The 13939-nt window shown below is 34.9% G+C and overlaps 1 protein-coding gene across 1 annotated transcript in view; it reads right to left on the bottom strand.

Moving 5' to 3' along the window:
- The window catches only part of DMD (dystrophin), a 1970015-nt gene that overhangs the window by 578018 nt on the left and 1378058 nt on the right, over window positions 1-13939 (bottom strand). Inside the window, exon 51 of the mRNA XM_059385278.1 lies at window positions 10000-10117. Within this exon, the coding sequence (XP_059241261.1) occupies window positions 10000-10117 (118 nt within the window). The remainder of the gene's footprint in view (window positions 1-9999; window positions 10118-13939) is intronic.

Raw genomic sequence — 13939 nt, 5'->3', positions numbered from 1 at the left:
ATTTGTTTATTTGACAGACAGAGATCACAAGTAGACAGAGAGGCAGGCAGAGAGAGAGAGAGAGAGGGAAGCAGGCTCCCTGCCGAGCAGAGAGCCTGATGCGGTACTTGATCCCAGGACTCTGAGATCATGACCTGAGCCGAAGGCAGCGGCTTAACCCACTGAGCCACCCAGGCGCCCCCCAGTCAAAATTTTGTATGACTGCAGCTCCAGTTGACCTCTGACTGCAACCTCATCAGAAATTTCAAGATGGAACCACTCAAACAAGGTGCTCACGGTTCCCTGGCCAACAGAATCTGTGAGATAGGAAATGATTATTGCTGATTTCAGGCACTCAGTTTGGGGATGATTTGTTTTGCAGTAGTATGCAACCACAAACTCCTTTTCTTGGTTAAAAGCAGAATGAGCCTAGCTCTCTCCTTTGCATGTAGAAAGGTCAAAATCTATTAATCCTTTCTGTTTACTTCATAAATGCTTCCCTTAAGGCAGTTACAACAGAATAAAGACTAGTGGCAAGCAATTTGTTATGTTGCTTCAAATTATTAATGAGAAAATTCTGGTAAAGAAAAAAAGTGGTGGATCGAAAATAATTCCTATGCTTTTACAACACCTGAGCAGAGCTGAGAAAGCCTTTTAGGAGTCATCTATGGCATATCTAACCCTTAGCTTAGCTTCATCTAAACTTAATGATATCACCAAGGAGGAATATTCTTCTCTATACCCAGAGGCACCAAAATACAATAGAATTTCAGGTCTTCAGTTGCAATGCCCCATCAGGCCATGCAATAAAAATGCTAGCCTGTGAAAAACTGGCATTTCTCCTGTGGGCACATCTTTCTGTTTTGTATTTGTCTGACCAGCGCACTTTGAGTGTGGGATTCTTTATATTGTATGTATTCACCATTATCTTTATTCTATCATACAAAAAAGCCTATTTTCATTAATTGGCTTATGTATTTAATGGGTTCATTATGTGTAGTTTTTAAAGTAGATGAGTAGAACATTTACTAATCTAAATCTTTCATCTTTAAAAGAAACATAATGAAAAAATAAGCAACTAGAAAATGCTGTTTAGGTTCATAATTGTAGATACATCATTTTAAATAAGTGTAATTTCTATTACACACCCACAGGAAAGATTAATAATTGAATATAATTATGACCACTATATGGATTTTAAATTCTGTTCAAATATATTTTGATACTAATCCTCTTTTAGAATTAAAGAATCAGATACATTAAAACAGAATTAATTCATGACAGATGTTTAGTATTACTTTAATACAACATAAGTAGAAGTCTATAAAGAAAGAAAAACATATACACTTACTTCTTAAAGGTAAATTTTTAAGTTATGATTACTCTGATAGAGCTCTGAAATTCATGAAGATGTTAAAGAACATTTCTATAATTTAATGTCTATTTCTTGGTACCCTATTAATTGCATAAAAATGAAAATTAAGAAATCATGAAATTTATATGTGAAGAAACACATGGCACTATGAACCACACTGTGATGTCTAATTTTATATGTCAAATTAGCTAGACAATGATATCTAGTTGTTTGTTTAAGCAGCAGTCTAGATGCTGCTGTAGAGGTGTTTTTTAGATGTGATTAACATTTAAATTAGTAGACTATAAGTAAAACAGATACATCTCCATAATGTTGGTAAGCCTTATCCAATCAGTTGAAGAACTTAAAAGACTGAGGTCCCCAAAAGAGGAAAGACTTTTGGCTCCAGGCTACCTTTGGACCCAAGACTGCAGTATGAACTCTTTTATGGAGTATCTATCCTTCTGGCCTTCTCTAAAAATTTCAGACTTGTAGTTCCCACAATCTCATGAGCCAATTCTTTAAAATCTCTGTCTCTCTCTCTCTCTCCATATATATAAAACTAATATTATAATACAGCTAAATACATTAAATATATATATGCATGTATACATATACGTATATACAGGGTTCTCTGGGGAATGCTAACAACCTCATTCCTATTGAATAACAATAGTGGAAGAACAGATTAATATTATAATAATAGAATAATAATCATAGAAATACAGGTAGTAAAACTTTTATTTTTGTAGTGGGATTGAGCAAGAGATATTTTGCTTAACCCTTGGCATACTATCAAGGTTGACTGTACCCAAATATATATCTTGAGCTTCTTTTTTAAGAAGTTCTATTTGTAAAAATTGGTGTTTTTGACTTTATTCTTTCTGGATGGTCTACCAAAAAACAAAGTGAAATTTTATTTATTCTTTCAATAAAATAAAATTCATTTTATCTTTCAATTACCATATGGTTCTAATGAAGCCTTTCATACATCTAAGATACATTGTGTAGTCTTAGTAATCTTATTTTTCCTATATTTGTAAACATTTTGCTCTTTCATCACCAATCATACATTTTTCCTAAGTATGCTAAAAAGAGTTGTAAATGAAAGAATGATGGAATTATATAGAAGGATAATACATAGTGAAGAAGAAACCTCATCCTTTAGGTTTCTTATTACATTGTCCCAAATAGTGCATCTTTAAGAAGTATAAAAGAAGAACAAAGACAACACCTTTGGAGTCTGTTTTTAGCTTTCATCGAAGAGAGTTGAAAATGTAGAACTTTTCATTTTAGTCCCATTATGTCAAAGAGAAGAAAATTGATAGAGGAAGATGTTTATGATTATTAGACAGAATAGAAGATAAATGCAAAGAGACAGAAATCAGCATTCTAAACCCCAGTGATGACAGTGAAATTGATCATACAGGTGAAATCTTAGACTGTGAGTCTTCAGATGATAAGCAAACACAAAGATTGATGAACAATCAATATACTTTTAAGGACAGAAAGAAAATAGCACATTTTAATCTAGCTAGTTGTTCAATAGGAAGGACTTCATTACATTTTTATTGAAGAACTTGGACCATCTTACTTTGCTAAAATGATGTGGGACACTACATCATTTGTTTGTACCTCCAAATTTATTTGATACTAAGTTTTTTGGGTTTAATTCTTACTAAAATTTCTAATAAAGTTTTTTGTTAACTGTCTGTCTTACTTGTGCAAAGTATTTGAAAAATAACTGAAACATACAAAACAAAAAGCATAATGGTTCACTAGACCTGGATGGCAAATGGTCATCTATTTGTCTTGGTATACTGAAGAGTCACTCCAAAATCTGATCTACATAAACACAACCATCTGTAACTCTCAGCTGAAGGGTGTTTTTTATTCAATGTATCACTAAGAACCAGGAAGAAACTTGTGTTTTTGGACTGGTGGTACAGCAGAAGATACAGAAAACAAAATATAGAACAAAACTTACAAACTCATTCTTCAGTGTGTGTTTGTCTAAAGGCATCTTTACCTTAATTTGCCACTGGGAGACCTGATGCTAACTCCTCTTCCTACATTTCTTAAATGTAAGCCAAGTTCCAGACTGTTCCCTAGGTCTACTCTTTTCATCTGGCTCTCTATCTCTTTGCAAACTCATCTACTTCATGTAACTTCCAAATCTGCTTATAAGTAACTTTGCTTCTGAAATCTCTACTCACGTTTTCTTAAGCACACTATTATTTTTTTAATATAATTTTTTATTTTTTATAAACATATATTTTTATCCCAAAGCACATTATTTTATCACCCATATTCAGCAACTTGTCCTGAATCTGTCTCTGGTTATATTACCATATTCCAAAGCACTGGATCTCAAAATCTTAAAAGGCAATCTTTCTCTTAGATTCCACACATCCAATCAATGTCCAAATCCTGTTAATTCTAGCTCCACTGGACGTCTTAATTCAGTTATTTCTTTCCACTCCACTGCCACTGCTCTAGCTTGGGCTCTCTTGCCTCCTACCTTGTCTCTTTGCTTTTACTCCCATATCTTCCACAACATACACACAGACATGCTCCCACTTCTACAAATTCATCTGTCACACCACAGCTAACTTAAGACTAATTATGTCTTCTTCTCTTATCCTTTCCTGAAATATCCTTTCCTTCCCAGCCTCCTTCTGCTTTTTAAAATCCTATTCGTGACCAGTTCAAATTGAACCTCCTTCTAAAAGCATTCTAGAACCCCTTCATTCAGATCTAATCTTCCTTCCTCTTCTTCTCTCTGAAGATTTCTTAATACTGCCCTACTGAAGTACTTAGACTGCCTTGCCCAGATAGACTTGCCTATATACCCACATTTGATTGTAAGCTCTTTTAAGACAAAGGCTGAATCTTATTTTTCCCTCTATCCCAACCATCACATCTGATATTAACAGCACAGAATAAGCATTCAAATATTTACTGAACTGAACTGAACTGAACTCTTCGGTTGCCAGTGGCATCCTGGTGAATGTAAATTCTGAGAGCTGCTTGTAGTTGTAACAGGTTGACAGCAGGTGCTAGGTGTCAAAAGCGGGAAATTTATAACATTGACTCTACTTCTTCTAAAATAAGCAGCTCTCTAATAGATAATACCTGAGAGGAAAATATTGGCTGGCATTTCATTAGCAATAGAGATTTCATAAAAACACGGAGAACAACAAAGTCTTTTTATTTCACCGTGAAGGATTTCATACATTTGGTTGCAGCAATGAATGATAGGTTGACAAAGCTGCTATAAAACTGTCAGTTACTTCAAAAATGCTGTGAGAGTATTTTAATTCTCATGCAGCAGAACATTCTCCCTTCTACAGTCCTGTGTACCAGCTCTTTAAGCAATACGATATGAACCCATTCCTTAAAATTTATACAATGTCACCAAATTTCTCAAAGAATTGCAGACTGGTTTGAAAGAGGTTGAGATGAAAAAATAATTTTAAAGGAAATAAATCTCTCTTAAGACTGGGCATTCCATTGCAGAAGCTCCTCTCCTGGTTTAGCTTCTAAGTGGCTGTATGGTACACCCCCCATTCCTATTCTCCCATCTCCAGCTCCTCTGTACAAAATTCATCTCACCATGATTGCATGGACCATTTAATTAGCATCCAGCACATGCGAGGTCTTCACTTTAGAAATCTCACATAACTTTATCTCCATAATCACCATACAAGTTTACGTATTATCATTATCCCCACTTCACAGATGAGGAAACTGTAGCTTAGAGAAGTGAATCCACTTGGCCAAAGTCGCCAGCTAGAAGATTACAGAGGTTCACCATCCTATATACTTCCAACATGTGGGAGAGACAATCCTTTGATTCCATGACCAAATGCATAGAAGACAACAATATAAATGGGAGCAGTAAAAATTATATCCAGATTAAAGCAGTGACTAGTATTTTCAGTTGTCAAATACTCACAGTTCGTTCGTTCGTTCTTTCTTTCTTTCTCTCTCTTTTCTTTCATTTCTCTTCTCTTTTCTTTTTTTCCTTCTCTTCCCTTTCCTCCCTTCCTCTTTCTTTCTTTCTTTCTTTCTTTCTTTCTTTCTTTCTTTCTGTATTTTTTGACTAACCAATGCTTTTCCTTTGATGTGCCTTGGGCTTTAAAATCATATAGACTTTAGTTTAAATCCTAGTCCCTCATTTGCCATGTTACTACAATCCTAGGCACATTACTTAAGCTTGCTGAGCTTCAGTGTTTCAATCTCTAAAATGAGAAAAATAATATCTACCCTCCTAAGGTCATAGTAAATATTGAAAATAAAATAACTTACATGAATTGTCTTGCTTTTTTATAGTACCACTCATGTATTTAATTTTTTTTTTATATATGTTGTTCCGTGTGTTCTAAAGCAACCTTCTCCGTTTTCTTTTTAACTTCTCTCTTTTCATCTTTGTAGTATGAGAACCAGGCAGCGACCAAAGAGCTTATTAAATGCTTTCCCACTAAGCATTCAAACAATCCAATTAGATCATAATTAAAATGACAAGAGTTAATATTTACTTAGCTCTTACTGTGGCTTGGATCTAAGTGCACCTCCTGTATTATCTCATCTAATTCTCCCAACCTTGAGGTAGATACAAGTAATCTTATTATACAGAGGTGGTGACCAAGATCAGATAGTTTACAGAGATTAGCTTGCCCTCAAAAGCTGTATGTGCTGTTGTTATAGATTTTTTTAAAATGGTAATGGTGGGGGTTATATAGCAGGAGAAGCTATAGAAGCAAGGCTATAAAATACAAATGTCAAATGAGCCATGTTCACCAATATTATTTGTGGAATAAATGAACCAATAAGAGAGATGAACTCCTTTTTTCCATATCTCCCTCACTGCTATATGAGGTATTATGGTATTATGATCTGTCATAGCAATGGGCATGAAAAAGAGTTTTGCATAGTTCAGAAACCTCCCACTTAGCAATCCGAGATCCTTTCAATCTTACTTAGTTTTGCTCCCCTGACCTAGCTAGCCCTTATGCAGGAGAAAATGACCAGGAATGGCTGACATGTTCAGCAACCAAAAGATGGAAGGAAAATGAGCAGTTTGAACATCAGAAATGGCAAGGAGAATTTCTTATTTGAATGCACTTAGAATGACATTTTTCTCTCACCTAGATTATTGCAACATGAGTTCCATCAATACAATCACCTGAAAACAACAGATACTGTGGAAATCGTTTTATATGGTGAAGCATGTTGGTATTTTGCAGACCCAATTACTTGAGATTTTAGCATGGATATTACTAGTAGAGAGGAATTGCTTTGTACTGGTCTTTTCTCTTGACAGAATGCAATAAGTATATATAGATTTCCCCCAACTGTTCGAAGTTATGAACTGGGACTTACCAAAGAAGGAAAAATGTTTCAATATAGCATTATCCTCTTACTGAATATTTTTCTTTATTTAGCTGATTCCTTCTTAAGTATTTCTAGAAGTTTCAGGGCAATAAAAAAGGACTATTGAAATCTTCAAATAAGAAAATACAATTTTATGAGCAAGTATTTTATTTCTGCTCATTCCCTGAAAGCCAAATCTATACTAAAGAAAATGCTATTTTGAACACGATTGAAACTTTATGAGTATTCAATCTCCATCCCGTTTCACAGATTTAAAATGGAGAGATAAACTGAAGCACAGCAGGGCTGCAAATGACATTGTTTAGATAAACATATCTTGTCAGAATTATCCTGGTAGTAGCATTAGAGGCTCTGGGCATATTTGGCACAAAGATTCTGGATTAGGCTCTTAATAAGCAATATAACATGTCTCAACAGACACTTGGCTTTTAAGAAATGCTTTTTTTTGACCACAGGGATTGGGATCTTTCCACTATACTACAAATATTCTTAAAGATATTCATTCCTAAAAGACAAAAGCTTAGAGAAACAGAACTGTTCAAATTATTGGATATTAGCAGATACATAAAAATTTGTCCCCTGTCACTCAATTTAACTTTACATCATGAAAAAAAAGTCAATACAGTATCAAAAAAAACAACAGATTGTAAGGGATAATGGAAAATGTTTAGACAATGTTGAATGGATAGTATAAAATAAATTAGAGTTATTTTCCTCTTAGGGAAAAAAAATAGAAGTTATTTTTCATTAGTAAAATGACAAATGACTTCCTATATAGTGTGTTCAGATTTGCATAAACATTTTTGCCAAATTTCCATATTTCTCAGGCAAGAAACAGATTACTTAACTGTGTAATGGGAATTCAGTCTTATACTGAGTAAATCATTCACTAAGACTCATTCTTTTGGACCACTATGTTGCGACCTGATGAAGAAGCCTCATCGTTCCAGCATGAGGGAGAAACATTTTACTACATCAGTTGAAAAGCTCTCTGTGTTGATCATTACAAGGAGATTTTGCTCTTGCCTTGCTGGTTATACAAATATTTTATAACTTACACAGAACTCTACAACTTGAGTGTATTCTTTCTGTCCAAATTAGTTATGGAAGAGAATGACCAGTTTCTTACCAAACTAGCTTCTCTCTTTCCCTGGCTCAACACTGGTCAATATTTTGCAGTTTCCCTTGCAATAAGATGTGGTCATGTGACAAGTTCTAGCCAACAGACTACGAACCACTTCCAGGCCTGTCTCATGATAAGTTCTAAAGAACTATGTTTATTCCTCATTTGCCCATTAAATGCATAGGACTCAGATGATCTGGACACAAAAGATGGAAGGGGCTTAAGTCCCTGAATGACTTCATAGACAGCTGCTTATTTTGGATTGCACCAGAAAAGAAGTAAACTTATACTATGGTAAGCCACCAAGACTTGGGATCTGACATATAGTGACGAGTACTACCCAACTAATATGTTAGTTAGCACATATTCAAATACATCGTTTGAGCAACAATAAAGAGTTAAAATTTCAAGATCAAGAAAAGTATTTTAATTAACAATCAGGAAAACTGAAAGAGGAATGTGTTTAGGAAGTGATTTAAAACATACATAATTTGATTTAAAACATACCAAAAAAGTATTTAATCCTAGTCCTAGTGATTAAGGTCATTAAGAAAAACAATAAAACAGGATGGGACATGGTAAACATTCTAGAAGGAACACACATACTTTCAATACAGAAGGAAATATTTGTAAATTGCAAGTTCTGGTCTTTGCTTGTTTTGTAAATTTGAGCAATTTGATTAACCATTCTCAGAATGTTTCCTCATCTATAAAATGAGGGATTATGAAATGTAGCTGATATTATAAAGATTTTGTACACAGGCCCACACACAAAACACAACACCTATTATCTGCTATTTAAGAGGAACTCAATGAATTCCAGCTATTATCACTATTTACCTAACACATACAAATATGACCAATAATATTTTTCATGCATTAACTCTTTATATTGGTTACTTTTTCTGTTCCTTCCAATGTACTAGCTGCAAAACATTCTGCTTCCACTTCCTCAGGCTAGTGCTAATGCAAGAGAATGTAAATTATGAAGACATAGATTCTTGTTTTTTGAGGTTCAAAAGCCTAGGCCTAGAAAAAGACAAAAGATTTGGAAGCAAAAAAAAAGGTGATGAAATGATCTTTCATCCCTACTCTCACACTAGAAAACAATCCCTCTGTTTGTGAGAAGGGATGAGAGGGGACCTGATAGGGGGCATTAAAAAAAAATTCGTCTTGATGTGTGTCCCTGAAGGGGAGGTAGGGAGAGGGAAGGGAGGAAACCTGGGGAGATGCACGAGAGTCAGAGAGAGCAGAGGTGAGCCGGGCCTCATTCCTGAGGAGAACCTCTGAGGGAAAGAGAAGGAGAGTAGTTTCCCCTTCTGCTTCCTCTATTCCTTTTCCTGACACTATGCACAGGTACTCTGAATCACTCTGTGTAAAGAAGAAAGGAGTAGATACAATGTCTAGGCAGAGGGGCCTTAAAGAGACTCCCAAGATTCCCACCCAGTCTAGTATGGCAGAAGGAATGGTACACTGATTTCTGTTGTTACATAATGAGGGCATCACAGTAACAGAGGGAAGTCCAGATATGAAAGTGTCACCGCAGAAGGGAATGAAAGATGGTCCAGGAAGCAACTGCCTGCTTGGACCAAGAACCAAGAATATGAGGGAGAGACTGACGTCTCCATGGCACTAGCCCAGAAAGAAGACAAGGGAGGAGCAAATGTTCTGCCGTGTACACCATGCTCACCATGCCTGCCGCTCCATGCTTTGCATCTACAGAGCCTAGATTGATGAAAAATTTCTTTCTTCTCCTTCATGGAATTATACTCAGTTATGGAAAGATAACACTATGGATTGAAAAATCTTAGTACAAGAGTTATAATTTACAATGACTTATGTAATTTAAAAAAAATTTTTTAAAGATTTTATTTATTTATTTGACAGAGAGAGATCACAAGTAGGCAGAGAGGCAGGCAGAGAGAGAGGGGGAAGCAGGCTCCCTGCCGTGCAGAGAGCCCGATGCGGGGCTCGATCCCAAGACCCTGAGACCATGACCTGAGCCGAAGGCAGAGGCTTAACCCACTGAGCCACCCATAATTTTTTCACAATTTTATCAACTCAACGGAAGTAAATCAACTTAAGTCATTATTGAAACTTTTCAAACATCTTTCCTTAAGTTTCACATGCTTGTTCAAAGACTTACTTCGATCAGTAATAATTGTTCTAGCCTCTTGATTGCTGGTCTTGTTTTTCAAATTCTGGGCAGCGGTGATGAGTTCTTCCAATTGGGGGCGCCTCTGTTCCAAATCCTGCAGCGTCGCCTGAAGGAAAAAAAACAACTTAGTACTGAGGTTCTCTAGCATTGAGCATTCCTTTTATGTGATACAAAGTAAAGCGCAATTTGAAAACCAAAGCACTTTTGGAAATAAAAAAAGATGTTATGGATATAAATCTCTAATGTGTAAGGCTTTATAGAGAACAATTCAACAAGAAATGTGCTTCATTCTTAGATACCCAAAAATATTTCAAATGAAAATCTTGATTATAGATTTACTTCACTATTTAAGAGCTTAGATGGAGGTGTTTTAGAGAACCTGGGTTTACTTACGCCAGTGTATGAGCGCCACAAGTGAGAAATGCAATTTTGAATTATGACAACGTATTTAAAAAAGATAGCTGTTTCTATTTGTAGTCTCATTTTGTGTGGTGTCAAAATTTAGATGTATACTTTAGAACCAGGGAAAGCGTGGAAGTGATTTAAGAGATGTAACTTACTTAACTTCTTTGTACCCCAGATTCCTCACCTATAAAATGAGAGGGTGATGCAGATGAACCAAGTCAGTCCTTCCCCAAAGGAAGTATTAGTATTCATACTCTGTATTACAAATGACTTTAATTTAATACTGCATTGGATAAGAGTACCAAGAGAATAAAGCTAAGAATTATTTACTTATTTATGTATTTATTTATAGGCAATATTGTTAATTATTAAGAAATATTTCCTTCTAGTGTCCAACTATTGTCTCTGTCACCTTACTCTCCCTCCACTAAAGGGCTCATATCCCAGTGATGTTTACAAAGAAGTTTGGCAAAAAAAAGATCTCTCCCTTTTTTTTCCCCTCTAAAATGGAACACATTTTGTTTCAATTTGGGAAAATATAATGAATATTTGTTATTAGTTTATAAGTCCTACACACATTTTCTCGTTTTTATTCTCCTAATAACCACACTAGTAACTAAGCTAGAAGTCTTTATGGTTTTAAATCTGAAGCTGTTTCCACTACCTCATGAGGCCAGTGAATGTGAAGGGATGAAATGGGCTAGATGGTAATGTTCCTGAAACTTAGTTGACTACTAAGCTCTTTGACAACTGCTGATTTTCTAAAGATTTTTGGGTTGAGAAAGGCCAAGTTTTGAAGATCTTACAATGTTTCTTTCGTGAACAGGTAGGGAGACAGGCCTTGTGATTTCAGCTCAATTGCTTTAGGTAATATTAAAATAATGGCAAGAACTTATCCAAACATTACACATCTATTTTGAGCATTTTCCCCTCTCTGTGTTGAAAAATTGGAGGGGCTAACTTTTAACCAATTTTCCACATTTATAAACTGTGATTGCTCAGAAGAAAAATCCAATTTTCAGGTTTCTAACTTTTATGGTTTCTTTACACAAAAGGGTGTTTGAAATATGGAACAAATTGCCAAAGACAGCTATTGAAGTAAGTGGCATAAGTCAGTTGGAGAGTACTGAACAAATTTCAGAATGGGAATCACATAGTAGTAGATAGATGTTATGAAATAAGATATTTTCCAGGGTTAGAATGTTAAACTCTGGTCATCTGTGGCCCAGCAAGCTTAAAATGTACTCTGGAATTCCTGACTCTTAAATCTTTAATACATTCAAGAGATTTTTTTAAAAAATAGCTTTAACCAGAACCCTCAGATAAAGTCAAATAATTGCCTCGAATTTAACCAGGAACTCTACATAACAGAGGTAGCAAAGCACAAAAATTCTTTCATTTATCCACTCATTCTTTCATTTTGTAAATCTCAAGTGCTGAGTACTGTTCTAGGCACTATGGGTGTAACTGTGGATGAATGGATTAGGTATGCTTTGTGTAATTTAAAGGCAAATTTGTGGTTTTTGATACTTGGAAATTTTTATATAACAAAGATTATCATTGTTTTCATTTGATTTCATTTTAATCCATCCTCAAACAATGAAGATATTCTTTGCTTCTCTCTTCTGGATATATTTCTCAATGTTGGCTTTACTTTACTCTTTCTTTTAGGATCACAAATTTCTTTCAGAAGTAGGTTGTAGAAGTAACCTGATCAACTTTAATTTAAATTAAACCTGACCACAATGAACAGCTTTTACTGCTGAAATTAGCAAGCATGTCAATTTAGACTTAACACAAGCCATTTTCCTCTCTAATGAATAAAATAGGTCTCAGGGTATTGTGAAACCTGTTCTCTAGTTGGGTGATTCTCTATTTCTGCTGACAGACACATGCTTTGTAAGCACCTGAGAAGATTATTAATGACATCCTTTGAAGCAGTCTCCTTAAAAACCTAAGGAGATTCATAGCTGTAATAAAACTATGCATTTCTAAAGAATTTTAAAACAAAATCGTAACTCTTTATCCCACTCTTTGGTCAATATATATAAAGGTTCATTTCTAAAAAAGACACTGTACAATAATATATATTGCTATGGGATTTATCAGACACTGATATACTCATTAAATAGTGGTTTCTCAGTAGAGCAGAATGGGAATTTTCTCCCTTGGCTTTCTTTCCAGAAATAAAGGAAGGACTTGAATATGACATACTTAAATATTTTTTGATTAAGATATTACAAAAACAGTGACTGAAAGACTTTCTTGCTAGTGAACAGAACACACACAGGCAGTGAAAACAATGATTACTTTTTTCTTTTCAGTTGGTTTTCCTTTGAGTATATTCTATTTGCTATTATAATTTCTCTTACCCAAGAACTTGTTTTACAACCTCCAAACTTTTCCAATAGAATGACCTTCACCTCTATTCCACTGAGCCACCCACAGATGGGAGAATACCTTAGATCTAATCATTAAAGTACCCACCTCCAAAATACCCATCTATGAAATTGTTTTCTTTGCCCCCATCTGGTGTTCTTACCAGATGTTTCTCTCACCAGAACACTCTTTCTACTCTAATCCTTATCCTCAAATGACCTCCAGTCCTCTTTTGTTCAGCATCCTCATTCTAGCTGTAGTGGTCTCTAGTTGTCAGGCTAAACAGGTAGAATGCTATTTATGCTTATTTGTTTTTCTGATAGGAGCCCATGTATTCATTACATATATAACTTAAGTGAACAAAACTAAAACCATTACATGCTTAACAGTACCAAAGCATAATAATTGAGCATGACTACAGGATTCTATCGTTCCAAAAGAAACAAACACGAGAGCAGGAAGGAATCAATGCTATTTCTAAGGGGTCATAGGCCAGCTACTGGGCTTTACTAAAAACAGCTTACCCCATGGAGATGAGAATTCATCATGGATTCCACTAGCTGAGCAAAGATGGAAGAAAAAAAAAATCTTCAAATACAAAGTGAAGTCATTAATCCTACTAAGTCCCCCCAGGGTTGAAGGAAGTGGTTATAAATAGCAATTCTATGAAAAGGGGAGTTAAGCAATGAAACTATACATACCCTAAGTAGGTCATTTTAGGTTCTCAGAAAGAATTACATTTTTTTATTGTATTTGGTAAAACAGAATTCTACCTAAATAATATTCACATAGAAAACTCTACAGTTTAGTTGAATATTTAGTGTTTATATGTTTAAGAAAAGACCTTAACAACAAACTCTTTACACTTTTAATATTTTCTACAAAAATTAACAGTCTTCATATAGTTATATTTAGAACTAAAGCCTACGGTGATTTTCAGTTGCTGCCATTTTCAGGACACAAACATGACTTCAGCTTTCCTGTAATGTAAAAATGTAAACCTTTTACTCTTTTATTTACAACCTTAAAAAATTAACATCAAAGATGGGCAAGGTGGAACAGTTTATTAAACTACTTTATGGGTAGAAAAAAAAAGCATTTAAGGCAGGCAAGTCCTAAATTGTAGCCATTCTAGAAAGTAAAG

Source organism: Mustela nigripes, chromosome X, assembly GCF_022355385.1.
Source record: "Mustela nigripes isolate SB6536 chromosome X, MUSNIG.SB6536, whole genome shotgun sequence".
NCBI classification, from domain to species: Eukaryota; Metazoa; Chordata; class Mammalia; order Carnivora; family Mustelidae; genus Mustela; species Mustela nigripes.
Note: the sequence above shows the minus strand (reverse complement) of the source record. Positions and strands in the feature narration are given on the sequence as shown.